The sequence below is a fragment of the Micropterus salmoides genome, unplaced genomic scaffold, assembly GCF_014851395.1.
Source record: "Micropterus salmoides isolate LMB-PRFRI ecotype aquatic unplaced genomic scaffold, ASM1485139v1 Ms_hic_scaffold_14, whole genome shotgun sequence".
Taxonomy (NCBI): Eukaryota; Metazoa; Chordata; class Actinopteri; order Centrarchiformes; family Centrarchidae; genus Micropterus; species Micropterus salmoides.
The window spans coordinates 15,326,936-15,349,291 of NW_024040485.1; the positions used below are offsets into that span (position 1 = coordinate 15,326,936).

At 41.6% G+C, this 22,356-nt stretch overlaps 2 protein-coding genes across 3 annotated transcripts in view; both read left to right on the plus strand.

Moving 5' to 3' along the window:
* Window positions 1-14,115, plus strand: part of LOC119902055 (solute carrier family 22 member 23-like) — a 37,839-nt gene extending 23,724 nt beyond the window's left edge. The window contains exons 6-10 of the mRNA XM_038717950.1: window positions 2,702-2,804; window positions 3,570-3,805; window positions 6,803-6,835; window positions 8,484-8,607; window positions 9,447-14,115. Of these exons, the coding sequence (XP_038573878.1) occupies window positions 2,702-2,804; window positions 3,570-3,805; window positions 6,803-6,835; window positions 8,484-8,607; window positions 9,447-11,019 (2,069 nt within the window). The 3' untranslated portion in view covers window positions 11,020-14,115. The remainder of the gene's footprint in view (window positions 1-2,701; window positions 2,805-3,569; window positions 3,806-6,802; window positions 6,836-8,483; window positions 8,608-9,446) is intronic.
* A 1,221-nt stretch (window positions 14,116-15,336) lies between these two features.
* LOC119902057 (tubulin beta chain-like) lies at window positions 15,337-20,015 on the plus strand. Of its 2 annotated transcripts, XM_038717951.1 has the most exons (5): window positions 15,339-15,581; window positions 15,982-16,090; window positions 16,429-16,437; window positions 17,348-17,458; window positions 18,585-20,015. In XM_038717951.1, the coding sequence occupies exons 1-5, from the start codon at window positions 15,525-15,527 to the stop codon at window positions 19,667-19,669; spliced, it is 1,371 nt and encodes a 456-aa protein (XP_038573879.1). In that variant the 5' UTR covers window positions 15,339-15,524; the 3' UTR covers window positions 19,670-20,015. The 2 variants fall into 2 exon arrangements, with proteins under 2 accessions (XP_038573880.1, XP_038573879.1); XM_038717952.1 differs by lacking the exon at window positions 16,429-16,437 and having other exon boundaries at window positions 15,337-15,581.
* Window positions 20,016-22,356: the final 2,341 nt, after the last annotated feature.

Here is a 22,356-nt window from a genome sequence, read left to right on the forward strand (position 1 = left end):
TGGGGGGAAAAATACATATATCCAGTAGTTCTACACACACTTTATTAGGTACACCTTTCTAGTACAGAGTTGGACCCCGTTTTGCCTTCTGAACTGCCTTAATTCTTCGTGGCATACTTTCAACAAGGGTGTTGGAAACATTCCTCATAGACTTTGGTCTAGATTGACATGATAGCATCACGCACTTGCTGCAGATTTGTCAGCTGCAAGTCCATGATGCGAATCTCCCGTTCCACCACATCCCAGTGGTGCTCTATTGGATTTAGATCTGGTGACTGTGGAGGCCACTGGAGTTCAGTGAACTTATTGTCATGTTCATGTTCTTTGTGACATGGTGCATTATCCTGCTGGAAGAAGCCATCAGAAGATGGGTGCACTGTGATCATAAAGGAATGGACATGGTCAGCAACAATACTCTGGTAGACTGGCGCGTTTAAAGCCCATCTGCTTCAACGTGTTGTGAGTTCACAGATGGTATTCTGCATACCTTGGTTGTAACAAGTGGTCATATGAGTTACTGTTGCCTTTCTGTCATCTCGAACCAGTCTGCCCATTCTCCTCTGACCTCTGACATCAACAAGGCATTTTTGTCCACACAACTGTCACTCACTGGGTATTTTCTCTTTTTTGACCATTCTCTGTAAACCCTAGAAATGGTTGTGCGTGAAAATCCCAGTAGATCAGCAATTTCTGAAATACTCAGACCAGTCCGTCTGGCACCAACAACCATGCCACATTCAAAGTCACTTAAATCCCGTTTCTTCCCCATTCTGATGCTCGGTTTGTCTTTGATTTGTCTTGACCATGTCTACATGCCTAAATGCATTGAGTTACTGCCATATGATTGGCTGATTAGCTACAGTCGTATGCAAAAGTTTAGGCACCCCTGAATATTTCCATCATTTTCATTTATAAATAATTGGGTGTTTTGATCAGCAGTTTAATTTTGAGCTATCAAATAACTGAAAGACAGTAATATTTCAGTAGTGAAATGAGATTTATTAGATGAACAGTAAATGTGCAATATGTATGAATTAAATTAGACGGGTGCATAAATTTGGGCACCCTTGTCATTTTGTTGATTTGAATACCTGTAAATACCTAGCGCTGATTAATTGGAACACACAATTTGTTTGGTGAGCTCATTAAGCCTTGAACTTCATCGACAGGTGAATCCAATCATGAGAAAAGGTTTTTAAGGTGGCCAATTGCAAGTTGTTGTTCTCTTTAACTCTCCTCTGAAGATTGGCAACATGGGGGCCTCAAAACAACTCTTAAATGACCTGAAAACAAAGATTGTTCAACATTATAGTTTAGGGGAAGGCTACAAAAAGCTATCGCAGAGATTTAAGCAGTCAGTGGTCACTGTGAGGAACATAGTGAGGAAATGGAAGATCACATGCACAGTTCTTGTTAAGGCCAGAAGTGGCAGTCCAAGTAAAATATTGGAGAGGCAAAGGCGAAGGATGGTGAGAACGGTCAAAAACAGACCACCTGCAAAGACCTACAACATCATCTTGCTGCAGATGGTGTCACTGTGCATCGTTGAACAATTCAGCGCACTTTGCACAAGGAAAAGCTGTACGGGAGAGTGATGCAGAAGAAGCCTTTTCTGCACACATGCCACAAACAGTCGCTTGAGGTATGCAAACACACATTTGGGCAAGCCAGCTTCATTTTGGAAGAAGGTGCTGTGGACTGATGAAACAAAGATGGAGTTATTATAGTCATAAGAAAGGGCGTTATGCATGGCGGCAAAAGAACACAGCGTTCCAAGACAAACACTTGCTACCCACAGTAAAATTTGGTAGAGGTTCCGTCATGCTGTGGGGCTGTGTGGCCAGTGCCGGTACTGGGAGTCTTGTTAAAGTTGAGGGTTGCATGGATTCCACTCAATATCAGCAGATACTTGAGAATAATGTAGAAGAATCAGTCACAAAGTTGAAATTACACCAGGGCTGGATATTTCAACAAGACAACGAACCCATAACACTGCTCAAAATCTACTCTGGCGTTTATGCAGAGGAACATGTACAATGTTCTGGAGTGGCCATCCCAGTCCCCAGACCTGAATATCATTGAAAATCTGTGGTGTTATTTGAAGTGGGCTGTCCACGCTCGGCAACCATCAAACCTAACTGAACTGGAGATGTTTTGCTAAGAGGAACGGTCCAAAATGCCTTCATCCAGAATCCAGACACTCATTACAGACTATAGGAAGCATCTATAGCCCGTTATTTCTGCTAAAGGAGGCTCAACTAAATATTGATGTGATATTTCTGTTTTTATTTATGCACCCGGCTACTTTTGTTTGGATGCATATTGCACATTTTCTTTTCATCCAATATACCTCATTTCACTACTGAAATCTTACTGTGTCTTTCAGTTATTTGATAGCTCAAAATTAAATTGCTGATCCAAACACCCAATTATTTATAAATGAAAATCATGGAAATTGTCAGGGGTGCCTAAACTTTTGCATACGACTGTATTTGTGTTAACAGGTGTACCTAATAAAGTGGCCTGTGAGTGTATTGCGAGTAGTAGTATAGTAGTATGTTGTGATGCTCTAACGTAGGAATAATAAAGACCAAACAACATTAAGAATTAATTTATGCATTGACCAAGTGCTCAAATATCAGCCTCACAAGTCAGATATTGGCCATCTGGATCAAATATTAGTGTTCTTGCTTGCTTCCAGAACTGCAGAAAGCTCTTCAAAAGAAACCCAAAAAGACATGCATTGTGAAAATGGTCGGGACGAGGAACCTGTGGAAGAATATCGTTGTGCTGTGCGTCAACTCGTAAGTGTTTTTCTCATGTATAAGTACTTACTGTTGGGACATTTGTGTGTCAGGGTGATAATGTGCGTGGGAAGCATCCGAAAACCGAGAGAGAGAAAAAAGGGTGTGTGCTTGTATGACTGTGTAGGGTGAGGCAATGCCAGTCAACCAGCCATTTTGTGCAGGCAAGGTGCCACTATTAACCTAGAGGCTCGATACAGCATCGATCAGTAGCCCTCAACACTTTTTTCCCTTCCATATTTGTGCTGCTCTCTCTTTTCATCTCCAGTGGGATCTCTCCTCTTCTTCTCTAGCTAGGCAGACCCAGCTTTAGCTCTGCTTCAGCAGACGGTGCACCTGACTCCCTAAGTCAGCATCAATTTTGCACGAGCTGTGTCCTTATGAAACATTAGACAACCAGGGGAGAGGGTGTGATTGTTTGCTCATGTTTTTGTGTATGCTTGTGGGGTGTGTGCTTCTGTGTCAATATGTCAGTGTTCTCATGTGTGCCATTTTTTTGAGATGAGACAACATGTGATAAACCTTGAATCGCCCCTCTTCCGCCTCACCCCAACCTCTTCATCTTTTAGATTCACTTGTATCTATTTTATCTGCATCTTTTTCCTTTTGTTTTCATCATTTTATCCCCTCAATCTATTTTTTCTTTTCACTATTCTCTCCCACTGTTCATAGCTTCACTACTAGTATCCCCTAGCTTTGCCACTGTATTCTCTGATATGTTCTCTCCTACCTCACTTCTCTGCCCTGTGTATGTTCTTTACCCAGGCTAACAGGCTATGGGATCCACCACTGCTTTGCCCGCAGCATGATGGACCCTGAAGCTCAGGAGACGACCATGTTCCATAACTTCTATGCAGATTATTACACTATGGCAGGCATTGCGGTGGCATCCTGCATGGCGCTGTGCCCAGCAGTGGGCCTGATGGGCCGGCGGGGTGGTCTTCTCATGTTTATGATCATAACCGCCCTGGCATCATTGCTGCAGCTGGGCCTGCTCAATTGTGAGTATTTGGAGAACACATGTCCACTTGTACATACATTTCTTTTCATTCTTGAATGATGATGTTTTTTGGCTTTGAATATCTCTTGCAGTACTCCATTTTGAAGAAACTCTAAAACAGGATTCAAACTATTTAAAGCTGGGATAGGCAGTTTATTTCAGAAGCATTTTTTTAAGTATCTGTGTAATACGGTAAGCTTGGCCAATCATTTCATTGGGTCTGTATGAAATGATTGGCTGGTCTACCACCTACCTGCCTGCCTACCTGCGCATGCTCTGCCTGGGCATGAAAATGTGTTTTATGGGAGTAGCTTTGGAAAGAGATCGGAAAGGAGGAGTTTGGATTTTATTTGGATTGGACATTTTCAAAATCTAGATGTCTCTTGCTAGATCTCCAATGTTGCCTACCCCAGTTTTAGGAGTTCTTGGAAACCCAAAAAACATTGATGCTAGATGTACTATCCAAGTATTCTCTGTGTATCCAAAGTGTCATATATGTTAATCCTCTGTGCTGTAGAGCTCCATTGTTGCCCAAAAACTACACTGCTCAAAAAAATAAAGGGAACACTTAAACAACACAATGTAACTCCAAGTCAATCACACTCCTGTGAAATCAAACTGTCCACTTAGGAAGCAACACTGATTGACAATCAATTTCACATGCTGTTGTGCAAATGGAATAGACAACAGGTGGAAATTATAGGCAATTAGCAAGACACCCCCAATAAAGGAGTGGTTCTGCAGGTGGTGACCACAGACCACTTCTCAGTTCCTATGCTTCCTGGCTGATGTTCTGGTCACTTTTGAATGCTGGCGGTGCTTTCACTCTAGTGGTAGCATGAGACGGAATCTACAACCCACACAAGTGGCTCAGGTAGTGCAGCTCATCCAGGATGGCACATCAATGCGAGCTGTGGCAAGAAGGTTTGCTGTGTCTGTCAGCGTAGTGTCCAGAGCATGGAGGCGCTACCAGGAGACAGGCCAGTACATCAGGAGACGTGGAGGAGGCCAGCAGCAGGACCGCTACCTCCACCTTTGTGCAAGGAGGAGCAGGAGGAGCACTGCCAGAGCCCTGCAAAATGACATCCAGCAGGCCACAAATGTGCATGTCGGATCAAACGGTCGGAAACAGACTCCATGAGGGTGGTATGAGGGCCCGACGTCCACAGGTGGGGGTTGTGCTTACACCCCAACACCGTGCAGGACGTTTGGCATTTGCCAGAGAACACCAAGATTGGCAAATTCGCCACTGGCGCCCTGTGCTCTTCACAGATGAAAGCAGGTTCACACTGAGCACATGTGACAGACGTGACAGAGTCTGGAGACGCCGTGGAGAACGTTCTGCTGCCCGCAACATCCTCCAGCATGACCGGTTTGGCGGTGGGTCAGTAATGGTGTGGGGTGGCATTTCTTTGGGGGGCCGCACAGCCCTCCATGTGCTCACCAGAGGTAGCATGACTGCCATTAGGTTCCGAGATGAGATCCTCAGACCCCTTGTGAGACCATATGCTGGTGCGGTTGGCCCTGGGTTCCTCCTAATGCAAGACAATGCTAGACCTCATGTGGCTGGAGTGTGTCAGCAGTTCCTGCAAGAGGACGGCATTGATGCTATGGACTGGCCCGCCCGTTCCCCAGAGAATCCAATTGAGTACATCTGGGGCATCATGTCTCGCTCCATCCACCACAGACTGTCCAGGAGTTGGCGGATGCTTTAGTCCAGGTCTGGGAGGAGATCCCTCAGGGGACCATCCGCCACCTCATCAGGAGCATGCCCAGGCGTTGTAGGGAGGTCATACAGGCACGTGGAGGCCACACACACTACTGAGCCTCATTTTGACTTGTTTTAAGGACATTACATCAAAGTTGGATCGGCCTGTAGTGTGGTTTTCCACTTTGATTTTGAGTGTGACTCCAAATCCAGACCTCCATGGGTTGATAGATTTGATTTCCATTGATAATTTTTGTGTGATTTTGTTGTCAGCACATTCAACTATGTAAAGAAAGGAGCATTTAATGAGATTATTTCATTCATTCAGATCTAGGATGTGTTATTTTAGTGTTCCCTTTATTTTTTTTGAGCAGTGTATTAACGAGCCACAGTGTTGCACTGGGTGACTTATTCCTTCGGTACAATGAACATGGACGCTGATGTTTTCCACACACACATTCAATACACATTCTACTGCTGGAAGTACTCTCGTTAGTGCCACAAATATGTATTCAGGCATGGCAGAAAATAGTCCCCAACAAATCCATGTCTAATAACTCCTAAATAATGTTAACTAAAAACAACAGCACCGCGCTGTTTTAGGAAACTGTTTAGCTTTTTAAAAACAAAATTCATCAACACATTTGTGTTAAAGAGGAACCTATCATAGCCGAAGTGACTGGCCAGTGTCCTATTCAGGCTGGGGAGGACAATATGTCACCAGTATTGTTTATTGACATGATTGATATGAGCATATCTAGTGTCTTACAAATGAATGATTGTTGCAATTTTGTTTTACACATGTGAATGCTTTAAAACTGACTAAATTTGAGACATCTTGACCATTAGCAGCCCAATTCATTTGTCTCCTACACACATGCTGTAAAAGCTTACACTGACTATGGTGAGTGTACTATGTAGAGGCTTTCTTACTTTTAGCTGTTTGTAATAAGAGTAGTCGAACATGATCACAATCTGCTGTTTTAGTCAATGTGTACCAGAAAAGTGCCTCAGATGATCACAACAGTACACATGTCTAGCTTATTCAGTTACAAGTGGCTTAATGTTTAACCTGAGTCAACACATCAAGGTTATGCTCATGTTTCATGTTCCAATTTGAAGTTGTCTATGATGTAACAGCGTGTTGACAAGCTTTGCTCAACATGTGTGCCTGTTTTTGTTCCTAATGTTTGACTCCAGTATGTATATGTTTTGAGTGCATGTGATGATTTCCCTGCTTTGTGTTTCTCACTGATACATATCTGTTAATTTCCTTCATTCTCCCTGTAGTGCTGGGGAAGTACAGCGGTCATCTGAATATAGGTAGGATTGTCTGTTTTATTTCTATTCTTCTCAAGTCTTGTATTTGAGTTGGGTAGATAAACTGATCAGTAACTGAGTACTCCTGCCTCAATGCTTTTCCACTTTCATTCCTTCAACTTCACATTCTTTCAGACTGTCAATTAAATTGTCTAGGTTGCTGCACTATCTTGATGAGGTTTAAGAGAATGTACTGCATGCAGACATCCTGCAGTATTTCATTAGGCGTACACAAGCCCTGCAGAGACACATAATGAAGTCTTAGTTGTAATTATGGCTAGCTTCTCACTTATTTATCCCCTTTGTGTTGAAGAGGGTGAGCCTCTTTGCTATAGAACTCTGAATCTAACAACCAGCCTTCATTCACGGTTCTCCTCTATTTCTCAATCTCTTTGGTCTTTCCTTGCTAATCTCCCTGTGAGAAGCAAGTGCTGATCACAGAGCAGTCTCCCTCTGAGGCTCTTTATGCCATCTTCAATGTGTCATATTCATATTCATCAACACTGTATTCAAACCGTCTTAAATGGGATCTTTGTTTGTATACAAGGCAATTCCTCAAGAACTCATCAAAATAAATGTTAGTGCTGGGAGACATAACATTGTATTTGACCAAAGTTTATTGGCACTTTACCCCCAGGTTTTTCTAAATGCACAGTTTGAAGTAAGTTGTGATGATAGATGCTAAAATGCCATGAAAGGACCTGCATTATATGATCCAGTTAGAGGATCTCTTGTGCTGGAGGAAATATAGATACACTACATTCATTTCCATAGAATTTTCTTTTTAACTGAGGTGATACAGCATGTGGTATCCCATGGGAGCAAATTTTAAAAACGCTAATTTTATAATGTAACTACCACTGAATAATTGATGTTGCACTGAATTTGTATATTATATATAATTTTTATTTTACTTTGAAATCCATCTTGATGTGGTTTGAATGGTGGTCTTCCAAGTTAAGTACAATTTAATCAACTTGATATAATTTTTTAAGGGCGCACAAATGCACAAATTCTGTGTCTTTCAATTAAAAACTCATTGAGAGGACTCATTCAAGTTGCTCAAATTCAGTTTTTCAAATTCTGATTTAAAAAAAAATTACTTCAGCATTTGGGCTACCAAGGATAATAAACCTGAAGTAATCAATCAGACCTTTCTCGTATCAGGTTAAATCCTCTGATGCTGGGATTTTTGGAATTTGTGAAACCAAAAATTACTACTTTTTTTTTTTTCTTTTTTGTTTTTATAAATTGCACCACTTGAAAAAACATGGGGAAAAAAACAACATACACATTTAGAAAGATGTTCTTAATGATGTAAATTTAAGTATTCAGTTGTGGTTCAGTTTCACAATTAGGTATACAGTTATCAAAATTCAAATTATTACGGCATTTCTTTGGTGCCAGATATTCTTAATTTTTTGCCATTTCAATCTTATCTCTGTATGCTGCAATATCATCTTTTAAACCAAATCATTTATTTTAATACTTCAAAATACTGTATGTTTAGCTTTTTGAAAATAATCTTTACCTCTGAAAAGCAGAAAATACTTCCCCCTCCCTCCACAGTCCCTATTTACATGTGCAGCACTGTTGTCCAGAGTACTGAGTGCAAATTGCCGAATGTGTGTGTCTCCTGCAATGTCTGCAGATAACTCAAGTGCACTGAATAAGAACTTCTCTATCGCCTTCTCCATCATCGGCATGTTCTCCTCCCACGCAGTCAGCAACTTGAGCATCTTCTTCTGTGCTGAGATCACACCCACAGTGATCAGGTAAGCCCACTGAAACACTGGGACTGTAGTGTTAGAGGAGGGCGACAAAATGTGAAAAATGTGCTTTGATTCTTGAGAGGAGTGAAATGGCTATATATGTATAGCACATGCTTTGAACACGTAGGTGATTAGTTCACAATGTGTCCATGTTTGCTCTAGTTTGTGCACTAAAATTATAAAAGTCATCAGTCCACAAGTAATGAGAAGAATGTGCAAAAAAAAGAGAATTTGAAGGGCTTTTAACAACTGTTTTATTGTACTGACTTGCATAAAGTTCAGTTCATGCAGTGGGTGGTTTCCATCACATGTTCCTGCAGATGGATGTGCTGCTCCACCTCCTGTTAAAGGGAGGGAATGAAATCATTGAACTGCTGGAAACAACAGACTCTCACAGTTCAGTGTCAAATGTAATCCACATCTTGTACAAATTATGCATCCCCTCTGAGAATATGTGACATAGCACAGCGTGCTCATTATCTGGAGTTATGCAAGGGGTGGTGTTCTGCTGACAGTGCTCCAAGCGCGGCCTCTGGTGGTGAACTTAGGCACTTATGGTCTAGGAATGGGACTGCATGTGCAATATGAGAGGTGGGCGTTTGGTGGTACTGCAGCACTCTCTGCTGCTGTTCGATATAAGAACAGCGATATGTCAACAGAAGCTTGGAGCAAAAATAAGAGCTTCCCTTCCTATAGATGATTTAGGTGACAGTATAACATATACTCTAGTTCATGATTTACTTTAACTGTCTTCCCCTCTAGGTGGTTTATGACGTTTTTAGGTATGTGTGACCATAAATCCTAAATCCTACAATGTGATAACATTTTCCATCTCATCATAGGGGTGGTGGTCTGGGCCTGGTCCTGGCCAGTGCCGGCTTCGGCATGCTGACTGCACCCATCATGGAGCTCCACAATCAGAAGGGCTATTTCCTTCACCACATTATCTTTGCCTGCTGCACTCTCATCTGTATCATATGCATTCTCCTGCTGCCCGAAACACGCTACCAGCCCCTCCCCGAGACCCTGGCTGATGGCGAGAGCTACACTCGTCAACCTCTCCTCCCCCCGAGGAAACCTGGAGAACAGCGCCTCTTGCTGCCCCAATCTGAGAGCAGCAGGGACTACACCAGGGTGCATGACACGCCACTCCATGAAGCAGCCACCATCGCAGTGTCCACTATGGACTCCACCGCCTCTTCGGCTGTTGATTTGACCGTTCCGTCGGTCGGAGATATGTCCGCTCCAACATTCATGGAGGTGCACCCTGGCAAGCCTGAGCCCAAAGACCCCAACGGTCTCTCAGTTTCATCGTTATCCACGGCCCCCATCACAGCCCTGGGTAAAGACGGCATCATACATGCCAGTAAAGAGCACCTGCTGTCTTCCACTCCTTTACACATAGCCCCATGCATCACAGACTCACTTTTAGCCAAAGCCGAAGAACCTCCAGCAAAAGTCTTGGATCCGGTTGATCCACTGACGGATTCTGCTATTCCTAAAATGAATGACATTGGTCCCTCCGCTACAAAAGAGTCAGCCGCTAATCATGCCCCTTCATTGGACTCTTCCACTCCCCCTACCCCTCCAACTGTGCCTGCCTCCTTATTGATCTGCACCACGCCCATCATCGAACCCCCGCCTAGCTCCACATTAGAATCGCCCAACCCACTGGGTAATGAGATCGACAGAGTCACCCTGAAATTAGACCCACCTTTGCTAGAGGACACTCACGCCACTTTAGCAGACTCCCCTACTCCATCTATGAAAGACAGTCTTCCTCCATCCCCGACCCCCTCTCCTGTTCCGATGACAGATTTCAACATTTCCACTTACCCTCCACCCTCCATTAGCGCACTCTCTGACATTCACATCCAGTTAGAAATAGTAGACGAATCTACACCTAGTCCTTCCACTAGAGACTCCCCCATACCTCCTGTCATAGACTCCCAACCGCCACAGTTAGACTCTACCTCTCCCTATGTTAATGATATATCTCCTTACTCCCCTGCTCCACCTAGCCCACTCACTGTTTCCCCTTCACCCACTCCCCCTCCACCCACTGACTCAGTCCATATGCCCTCAGTGGACTCCTCCACTCCCTCTGTCATAGATACTGTCAACAACACCGCACCGATTTCTACCATTCTTCCTGTCACAGACATTGTGCACACCTCCGCTCCAGAATCAGCCACTCTTACTGTCACAGACATTGTTCAGCCCACGCAGGATTCAGCTGCTTCCCCGGCTATAGATTCCGTACCAATTTCCACTATGGATTCTGGCTCTACAGAAGCAACTCCCCCCTCTCTAATGGACTGCACCGTTTCCTCCCCCATAGACATTGGTGTCCTTTCTATCAGGGACAGTTCCAGCACAGAAAACAACACTGTCAATGGCGTGCCGTCGTCATGATCCAGTGTTGCAGCCAGCAAAAGGGGCTTTACGGTTGCCGAGGAAGCAGCCTACGCCACGTGAATATGAAGGGGGCACAAACTGTCCTGCTCAGACTTCAGGCACTCAATGAAGACTGTCCCCACCCGGAGTTGAGTAGACATCTCCTACAGAGCTGCTGTACGTTTCTCAATGTCCCCCTCTTCCTGCATTTAGCCAATAAATAAGACCACGCAAGTGAGAGAGTGCCAGAGGCTGGTTTGTGACAATGTGACAGTATCTTCTGCTCTTTTTGAATGTCACTGGAAATCACCAGCCTATAAACTACTTTGATGTAAATGAATGGGAAATCACTGTCTGTCATTTTAAAGAGACTCACAACTATACCCACAATCACTGAGAGGACTGGTGAGAAATACAATGATGCAAAACCACAAACAAATGACATTTAAAAAAATCAAATCAGTGGTACTTTTGCTCAAATTAAATGTTCTTCTAACATATTTGTGTAAAAATATCACCTTACCTGTATTGATTAAAAAAAAAGAATCTGAATGTTACAAAGTATTTTTTGCCATTACAGAGGTAAACAATCCAAATTGGAGTGATTTTTCTAAATGCAACGCCAAAAAACTTCTCTGACCAAAATTAAATGTAGACCTAGTGCCAAAAAATTAGTATAAATACAGTATTTGCCTGTTTGGGTAAATAATTTTGAGTGCAGTCCCCTGCCATAGACCGTATGTGGATTAAAGTGAATCAGATGAACCCAATTCCAAAGTTCAGAAATAGAGGCATTGCATTATTCATCAAATTAATAAGACTGAAATACTATAGCACCATTTGATAAATTATATTTGAGAGATGAAATTGAGGTTGTTCAATTGCTTTCATCAACATGTGGTTCATTGTAAGAGTAGAGAAAAGAATGACCCATATTTTGTCGGTCTGAAGAAACTTTTATTTTTCCAATCGTTTCAGTCAATGAAATTTATGGTATGCAAATGCTTTTATTTGTAAATGCGATATTGTAGGTAAATGTCTAATTAGTTGTTGAGCTTGATTCAGTCTTTTTTTTTCAATTCAAAGTATTATTTTGAATAATCTCCCATGGCGTGCCCTTATTGTACAAACATATACTTCATTCTTACAGTATTTGGGGCACCTCAGTGTGGTGGCACCTTACTCTTTGCAGTTGGGACAAAGCATGAAAATAATTGTGAATGTGTCAGCAAAACAAACTCGCAAACCTTAAAAAGACACAAAAGCTATTTTTAAAGTGAATCCAATGAATGACAAAATGTTCGATGTGATTGCCAACTGTCACCGCATCACTAACCTTCAGTGTGTTTTCCAAATCATGTTCTGACATTAACGTAGTTTATGTATGTCAGTGTCTTAAAACATTCACATGCACAACTAAGTTTACCTTTTAAAAAACGCAATATTTCATATATTTGTTAAAATGACATTTTAAAATACAGGTCAAGTCCTTATTTATAGATGGATTAACCTATTCATATTCTTCAATTGACAGATTCTTCCTTAAGAAGCTACTTTCTCTTCCAAAGCCTCTGTCCACCTTTGGGCAGCGTTATACTTGACTTAATACTCTGTGTAACTTGACATTTGTAGTTACATACTTCATGCATTGGAGGTTGTAATATTTGTCAGAGAAAGATGTATGACGGCGGATAGACCACTGTTTACAATGACAATAATAATGATAAATAATAATAATCACACTTATTAGTGTAAAACTTAAGAGCCAACTGACTGATGTCTTGTCATTTCAATGTGATAAAACCATCTGGCAGTATATCATACTACATTTATCCAGGGAGTATTGGTGATCTATTAAGGTATCATTCAGGTGTCACAATAATGTGGGACTCTTATGAAGAACCTTACGGGTACTTTACTCACCATAATTCTCTTTTGCTTTTATCTAAGTCAAATGTGCACTGACAAAGGCTACATATCTTTTGGTAGCTGGATGATTGAGCAGAATTGCAGTTGTTTTCCTCAAATGCAGCTTGAATCAAAGTATGAAAGCTCTTTTTTTTTCTCAGTGGATTCATGATGATCTTTAAAATAGTTCATCAAGTCAACAAACTTTTAACAAAATTTAGTGAAACATTCATTTAATGTGTAACATACGTATGCCATGCTGCTAAGCCTCAAAGCACAATGCCCTGCAATCATGTGATGTCAAATTTGGTGGAGCTTGGCGTCTTGACAATTTAAAAAAAAAAAAAAAAAAAAAGGGAAAATGGAGTGGGATTTTGAATACAATGCAGAAATGACTAGTTACACATTAACTTTTGCAATAGACCCACATGTAATCTACTTTGTGGAACAGGGTGTTGACACTGCATTTAATAAGGAATTCTTGGCATCTGCAGTAGAGAGTGCGTTGACTGCAGTGGTCAGTATCTTCATATCACTCTTGAGTCCTCAATGTCTGTGACTGTTGGTATCTCTGACTCAGTGTACATTCTGCAGAAATTGAACTGTGTATCGCCAAAACCCAATACAACACCAGTAGAAAGACAATAACGCAGCACAATACATCCAGTGTCTTCTCTGATATCTGTTGCTTCCATTTTCACAACTCCCACCTAGTTTTCATGGTGCTGATGGGAGATATTACACCCATAAGCATTTGGTTTAACTTTATCTAGAGTAAAATTAAAGTAAAAGCAGTCCAAAGCAATGTTGGCACCAGTGATAGGTTGACTAAGGAAACAGCGATGGGTGGAAAAGCAAAACAAAAAGAAGAATGGGTTATGCCTTTGTAAATAGTGAATGTGTGGAGAACACCCATCTTCAATAAGATGAAGGAAGAAGATCATAGATCATAACATAGACAGGTTAATAGTTTTAAATTTGGTAGATAAAAGTCCCAAGTGTACACATGTCAGGTTTTGCTTCTCTAAACCGCGCGACTCCGAATCCCTTGATGGGAAATTCGAATGAATGTAAAAACCATGGATTGTACCATTTATGATTTCTGATTGTTTGGTTTCATTTTGTTTTCGTCTTAACAGACATAATGCACTTGTATATAAGCCATACCTGTTGTTAAAATAAACCACTATTTATTGATCAACTATGGATATTAGTGAGTTCTTAATTTTATAACATTTCATGGATTTTAGTAAAAGTAGACCCTAAGCAAAAAAATTGTCAAATATCGTCACTGCTGGCTGGAGGCCTTGTATCTAAAGGGTTGTAGCCGAGGCTGGTTTACCAACCAAGCAGAGTGAGGATATGCCTCAAAGTTGTATGTTGTATGTGTGGTAATCACTTTGTAGTGATATGATTAATTACACATTTGCTTGGTGAAATGCATCACTAAAACAGAATTTGCAAGTCTGAGAGTACATAACCATGCTAGCTATTAAGGCACAGATATGCTTTGAACAAAATGCTACGGTCAGCATGCAAATATGCTCATAATGACCATGCTAACAAGCATCAGCAGGTATAATGTTAACTATGTTCCATTTTAAAGTGTAATTGTGCATCATTTGCTAATTAACACTAAACACAAGGTGAATGTCATTGGTTATTCAGGTATTTAGTCATAAACCAACATTTTGTACAAAATATTTTTTGACTAGATGAAAAGGTAATCACCAAAGTTACTAATTGATTCTAAGGGGAACATGAATATCTTTACTTATTCCATGACAATCCAATTAGCAGTTGTTGAGATATTTCACTCCAGATTGCAAATATGGATCTTATGGTGGCCTAGAGGAAAAGTCAGGAGATTATCAGAATCATTAGGATTCATCTTCTGGGTGCTGTATAAAGTTTCATGGCAATCTATCCAATAGTTGTTGAGATATTTCTGTCTGGATCAAAGTGGTGGACCAAACATCAGACCAAAATTGTTTCCCCCAGAGCCACACAGCTAGTGTGGCTAAAAAACTGAAACCAAAGCCCACAGATAATTTTTGCCACCAGGGTCCCCTGGCAAGTTAATCCGGCCCTGGTCATAGTATTTTCATTTTTCTCAACTCATAGCAGCATCTGCATTATTCAAACTAAAACAGGAACATCTCTGTGTTTATAGTGAGGGTTCAAATGCCCAGTCAAAATATTAAATTTTTCAACCTGGAGTTTAAAACAACAGGCTGTTTATACAGTTAGCTTATAGCTGATCCCAAACATCAGCATAGAACTTCTGTATTACAGACATTTTCTGGCTGACATTTGGCTGAGCCTTATAGCATTTCCCCTGCATGGGACGGGGTGATGTCAGGGGAGTGATGCGGCATGATCCTCTGGTCCACTGCATCAAACCGGCGTGCTCCTATTGGCTGACGGGGATACTGGGATGCTGCGCCGTGTGCAACGTCATCTGACCAGCAACACGTTTATCTATCTCGCAGGCTTAACACTCGCCATAGAAATGAGTCAAGTGCTGATTTTGAGAAACACAGCGGTAAGAGACTGAAGACTGGACCACGGAGAAGTCGAGACAGGACGTCCTTTGCCCGCATCCGCAGCGCACCATGAGGGAAATCGTTCACATCCAGGCTGGACAGTGTGGGAATCAGATTGGGGCGAAGGTATGCATATTGTCATTTAATTTAGGAAGGGGAACAATTAACGGAGTAATTGCAATTTTGGATGCTGAACGTCGCACGCGCTATTTTCCAGGGATGTTTGTGTTGAATAATTTATAGACTCGAGTCATTTAAATAACTACTTTCGCATCGTTTGGACAGAAAATGCCTCTTTAAAAAGTTTGAGATAGAATTGTTTATGTACGTGCAAGATGCAGTTCAGTTGGGCTGGGCTTTGCTGCGAGTCAGTCTGCAGTGATGTGGCCGCCTCTGCTGCGTGTCATTTTCCCACCAAGCAGCTGCGCAGTTACTAAAATGCGGCCTGGCTCACATGCTGTAACTCGTTTTCACGCCAAGCTTTGTTGTTACATACTCCCAACCACTGATGTTTGTCCCTTCTTAGTTCTGGGAGGTGATAAGTGATGAGCATGGCATCGATCCCACCGGTAGTTATCAAGGTGACAGTGACCTGCAGCTGGAGAGGATAAATGTCTACTACAATGAGGCATCAGGTAAAATAAATAAATAAATAAAATATATATATATATATATATATATATATATATATATATATATATATATATATATATAATAAACCACATGTTTGCATCTCAGTAATTCACCACTACATAAAGCTTTGTTTCCATGACTTATTATCCTTGCATGAGCTCATGCTACACAGACCTCATTTGAATGCCACAGTATGCTCATGTCACTAATTTGGCTGCAAGGGGAAAGTAGGTCTCACCATGAGTGCAGGAAAAAATTAGGACAGTGAATCTGCTAAAATATCTCTCTCTGTCTCCCCCTGTCCCACCCCCCTCCCTCCCTCCTCTGTCTCTCTCTATAGGGAGTACAGGTACCTGCAGTCTCTGTATAGCTGACCCTCAGCTTGCTGTGCCTTGGTCTCGTCTCAGTATCTGACTTTATTGGTGTGGCATGCTGAAGGTCATTCCAAATGCATCGTATCATTCCTCACCGCTGCTGTACACTGAACAGTCAAACAGCGAGGTTCAGTAATCATACGGCTTTGTGTATAGTGCTTCAGCCTTTGGACTGGTGCTGTCGGAAAAGGACAAGTCAGCGCAGATCTCAATCAGCATATTCACTATTATGTCTACCCCTAACCTATTTCCTAGCAACAGGCATTATTGATAATTTGTTTCCATGTTGCATGCTGGCGTCAGTGGTACCAACTGGGTCACTATTGCATGTGGATTGACTGAGCATCCCATAAATTAATTTCACCTTAAAAATGAAAATGAAAAGAATACACGTTTACAGAATCAAGATGACAAGAGCAAAAGAGGGATGGGTAGGAGAACACTGCACCTTTGTTTAAATGGACTCTGCAGAGCTCAGCACTTTGAAAGCCCCACTGGTCTAGAATAAGAAGTGCAGCATGCTGCAGCAGATTGCTTGCAAGAGGGGTACAGATAGACAGGGTGGAGCAATGTAAAGTGCAAGAAACAAACAATAGAAGGCACCATGCAGTCTTTAAATATCCAACTTGATTGACAGGATGTAGTATCCTTTAAACAAAAGTCTATTTACCTAAAATATTAGCAAACCATACTGCTGTATTACCTATTAGATCAGTATACTTAACATGGAGAAAATAATCTTTTAAAATACAGTCTTTCAGTTTTGTCCATGGCTCACTGCAAATGCTCTGACATAATGTACACTGAGACTGTAGATATCTTACTTCACCCCTCCATCCGTTACCTCTCCCTATCCCTCTTTCCTCTGCTCTTTTTCATCCAAAGGCAGCAAATTTGTCCCCCGTGCCATTCTGGTCGACCTGGAGCCAGGAACCATGGATTCAGTCCGCTCTGGCCCATTTGGACAGCTATTCAGGCCTGACAACTTTGTCTTTGGTGAGTGAACCATAAATCATGGTGTCACCACTCATTTTTAACCAACTGCACATACATACAGTAATGTGTGTGTGTCAGCAGCTGCTGTCATATCCTGTAAAGCTGTGCTTAGTTTCACCCGAGAGCTCTGTACAGTACTGTATATTCCAAGCACAAAGCTTCTGCAGCCTCTGAGCAACGTGCAAGGAGTGTGATGCATTGCCCATGTGCACCTGTGTCAGACTGAGACAGCTCGCGGGGTGACTCAGCAAAACAGAAATCTACTAGGAGAAGATGCTGCAGTGCTGATCACAAGAGAGGATACAGGGGCAGATACAGTCCACCACAGGATGACTCTGAATTGCTCTTTGCCAGAAATACAACAGAAGAACTGTCTTCAAGCTTTATGATAACATATATGTAATTAATTCTGAACTCAAGAATTATAAATACAGATTTTATTATTTAAATATGTTCTAAGAAATGGCTTTACTATTTGTTAATACATGGTTTATTAAAGCTTTATAGATCAGTAAGACATTATGAAGAACAAAATTATGGTTGCCAGGCAACAATGCTACGGCTCTGTGAGGCTGGACCTAAGAACTGTGTTGCTTTGAGCTAAATGCTAATGTCAGCATGGCAACGTGCTAAAAATTACAATGTTAATGTGTCAAGGTTTAGCAAATATAAAATTTACCGTGGTCACCATTTAGTTTAGCTTGACAGCACTATAATCTTTCCTAACTGGCGCTAAACACAAAGTAAACTCAAGATGGGAATGTCTTGTTGCCATTTACTCTAGTCAGTTTTTCAGGTACTACATGAACAAAGTACTTGAGGCTCGCATGAATGTCTGCACCAAAATTCATTGCAGTTCATCCAACAGTTTTATAAACAGTTCACTCAAAACCAAATATGTCAACCTCACGGTGGGGTTAGAGGAAAATTCATCTGACCTGTAAATTCATTAGGATCCATCCTCTGGAGACCATAAATGTCTGTACAAAATGTCATCGCAATACAAGGCTTTAGTTACAATTTATTAACACACGTAAAACACACGTAATAAAGTATGCCTTAGCAGAAAGTGGCACCATTATTTGTCCAACATGATTTGTCTTTAAACATTACATCCATCATGCAGGTCAAAGTGGAGCAGGAAATAATTGGGCCAAGGGTCACTACACTGAGGGAGCTGAGCTGGTGGACTCAGTCTTGGACGTGGTGAGGAAGGAGTCAGAGAACTGCGACTGCCTCCAGGGCTTTCAGCTCACCCACTCACTGGGTGGAGGCACAGGTTCAGGAATGGGTACACTGCTCATCAGCAAGATTCGTGAGGAGTATCCTGACCGTATCATGAACACCTTCAGCGTCATGCCCTCCCCGAAGGTGTCTGACACTGTAGTAGAGCCCTACAACGCCACTCTCTCTGTCCACCAGCTAGTGGAAAACACAGATGAGACCTTCTGCATTGACAATGAGGCCCTGTACGATATTTGCTTCCGCACCCTGAAGCTGACCACACCCACCTACGGAGACCTCAACCACCTGGTATCAGCCACCATGAGTGGGGTGACCACTTGTCTCCGCTTCCCTGGCCAACTCAATGCCGACCTCCGTAAACTGGCTGTCAACATGGTGCCCTTCCCCCGCTTGCATTTCTTCATGCCAGGCTTTGCACCTCTCACAAGCAGGGGCAGTCAACAGTATCGTGCCCTCTCTGTGCCAGAGCTCACACAGCAAATGTTTGATGCCAAGAACATGATGGCAGCCTGTGACCCTCGTCACGGACGCTACCTCACCGTGGCGGCCATCTTCCGTGGCCGTATGTCAATGAAGGAAGTGGATGAGCAGATGTTGAGTGTGCAGAACAAGAACAGCAGCTACTTTGTTGAATGGATTCCCAACAACGTCAAGACCGCCGTTTGTGACATCCCTCCCCGTGGCCTCAAGATGTCCGCCACCTTCATCGGCAACAGCACGGCCATCCAGGAGCTCTTCAGGAGGATCTCTGAGCAGTTCACAGCCATGTTCCGCCGCAAGGCCTTCCTCCACTGGTACACAGGAGAGGGAATGGATGAGATGGAGTTCACTGAGGCTGAAAGCAACATGAATGACTTGGTGTCTGAGTATCAGCAGTACCAGGATGCCACAGCTGATGAACTGGGTGAATATGAAGAGGATGAAATAGAGGATGAGGAAGAAGTCCGCCATGATGTTCGCCACTGATTGTAAAACACTGACATGACACTCTGAGTGAACCAGTCCCTCAAAATGTTAACTGTTGTCAAACAATGCAGTGAGATACGCTAGAGATGCAGATGTTCAACTAAGTATTGCAGTTACAGCTGTTTAGCTAAAATTATATTGCATATAGATATGGCTTATACTGACAAAGATCATAAGTGGTGTTAGAACCTAAAAAAGTACCATAGTAATTGGTTTTCCAAGTCATGCTTTGCCAGTGTCAAAAATAAGTACAGTCTTGTCCTAAATGCAATTTTGTAACAGTTACTTCAACATCCATTCACTGTCTCAAGTCTCGAATAAAAAAAGCAACCCTGTCAATACTTCATGTACCATGTCATGTTTTTATTTGATAGTTACAGGTGTATAGGTAAATAAGGGCAAAATTGCTCTTCGTCTATCAAAGTATAGATCCTTGTTTCAGTTGCAATATATGATATATTTATTTACCATAGAACCCTTTACGGTATAGTATACGACTATGTGGAGACAAGCTTTTGTTAAAGGAAAAGTCTGGTGATATTCTATATTCTAACTGTCAACAAATCCCATAAAAACCCAAAACCAACCAAAAATGTATGCTACCTGTCCTATCATGTATTGTATGTGTATCCAAAGCTGCAAAATAGCTTATTCATTTGTGCCATAGGGTTGCATTGTTGTCCAAACACTATTAAAAACCCATCAATGAAATGTACAGCTGCACCAGGTGACATGTTCCTTCATTACAATAAACATGGGCATTGTTGTTTATTTTAAGTCAGTCCCACATAAATACTCGCTAGCCCAGCATAGTCGTAGCTGTAATAGTCTCCAGCAAATGCTGTTCTTACTCCCTTTTGAATAGCTTTTGCTAAAAACCACAGTTGCCAGCTGTTTTAGGATTTTTTTTTGCCTTTTCTAAAGATTGAGGAATTTATTGGTGACCAGTTTTTGAAGATCATAGTAAAGAATGGGCTTGGGAGTGCCACAGACAGGGTAAGGAAGTCAGGAAGTATTGAAGGACAGACAATTGAAGTGGAGTTTTTGTTCTTTTCATTGGATGCGTTGACAGTATCCTTTAATGTACTGAATTTAAAAAATGTAAACATTTAGCTCTGTTATGGCCAAACACACCTTAAATTTACGCCCTTATGATGATGAATAGCAACGTCTTATCTGATCCATTTTGCTACATTTAAAGTCGAGCAACCATAAGACTTAAAAGTTGACTTAAAAGAATCTAGTTTGGTTTGAGTTTCTGAGAAGTATAGAAGCCAGTGTGAAATCTTGATCTATTGTGTGATTCTGCAGATAGGCATCACATATATGCATCCAAGCAAGCAGGGAGGAGTTCAGCGACAGTAAATAAATCTGCGCAGACAGCGACGGGAGAATTTCAAAATAAACATGAATCACTGACTACTACCAACAGTGATATGATGAAACTTGCTGACAAGAGACATGAGCACACATTGCCATTCTGATAGTTTATTTCACAGCCAGTTTCTGCTATATAAGTTTTGAAATATGTTCACACATCTGGCCACACACCAGTCATGGCTGTCAAATCTTTGGCATGACTTATGGCCAAAAGAGCTAACCCCTGAAAAGAATGTAGTCAAGAGATGACTTTTTTTGCCTGTGAGCCAGAGGGAAAAAAAATCCCAACAGGCTTTTGTAGGGTAACACTGTACAAAATTCTAATCATGAAAATACGCCCATATCAAAATTATAGCCTCATAAGATATATGGAGAAATGACTACAACCAAAAGCAGCAAAATATATTTTAGGACACATGTGATAACTATGAGAATTTAAAAAGATCTGTACGGTACTCTGTACGGTACGGAGTGACTATGACACATTTAGCTGCCACTATGATGCAGATTCACTCTCCAGTACTTACTATGAATATTTTTCAAATGCTGCATTGGAATACTGCAGAATAATTGGGGTAGACATACAAGTTGTTACACGTTTTACATAGAGTCGGCATAAACCCTACCCGTGAGTTATCAGATCCATGCAGTACACCCATCTGTTTATCGCATGACTGTTTGTTTGGCATCTGAGAAAGTGACAGGACATGTTCTGTGACTTCCTTCAGGTAACATCACAACACTCATGAGCCTGTGATATTGATTGTATGTGTTTATGCAAAAAAACAAGCTTCCTCTCAGCTGTGGTTTGGAAGATAAAACCAGGCTTTTGCCCAGCCACAGGTAATTTAAAACCACTCTTGGGCCATTTTTGGACTTTACCTGCATTGGAAATGGCTTCAATGCTAATCCATCAGGGTAACCTGATTTTCAGCTTTCACTTCTTTGTTTATGTAGAGCCATGATTGAGTCTTTTTGTGTTCAACAGCAACAAAGAAACCTGTTATATCCATTCTACATAGGCATGCCACTGTCTACTTAGAAAAGCTTTAAGCAAGGTCCACTTGCCATTTGTTGCATCTTTTAACTGACCAAGAAATATGTTGTAGTTTTACAGGCTTTTAGGTTTTTAACTCTGTAGCCCTCTCTTCTCTGCTTGAGCAAAGCAGCTGAAGAATACATTTTCCACTGCTAGCATAACACACCCAAATCTCAAACCCAACAGATGAAGGTCTAGTCGCAATGTGGTTAATGAAGATACCGTGTTTTGACAAGGAATAAAAAAGACAATATCTATATTTTTCTGC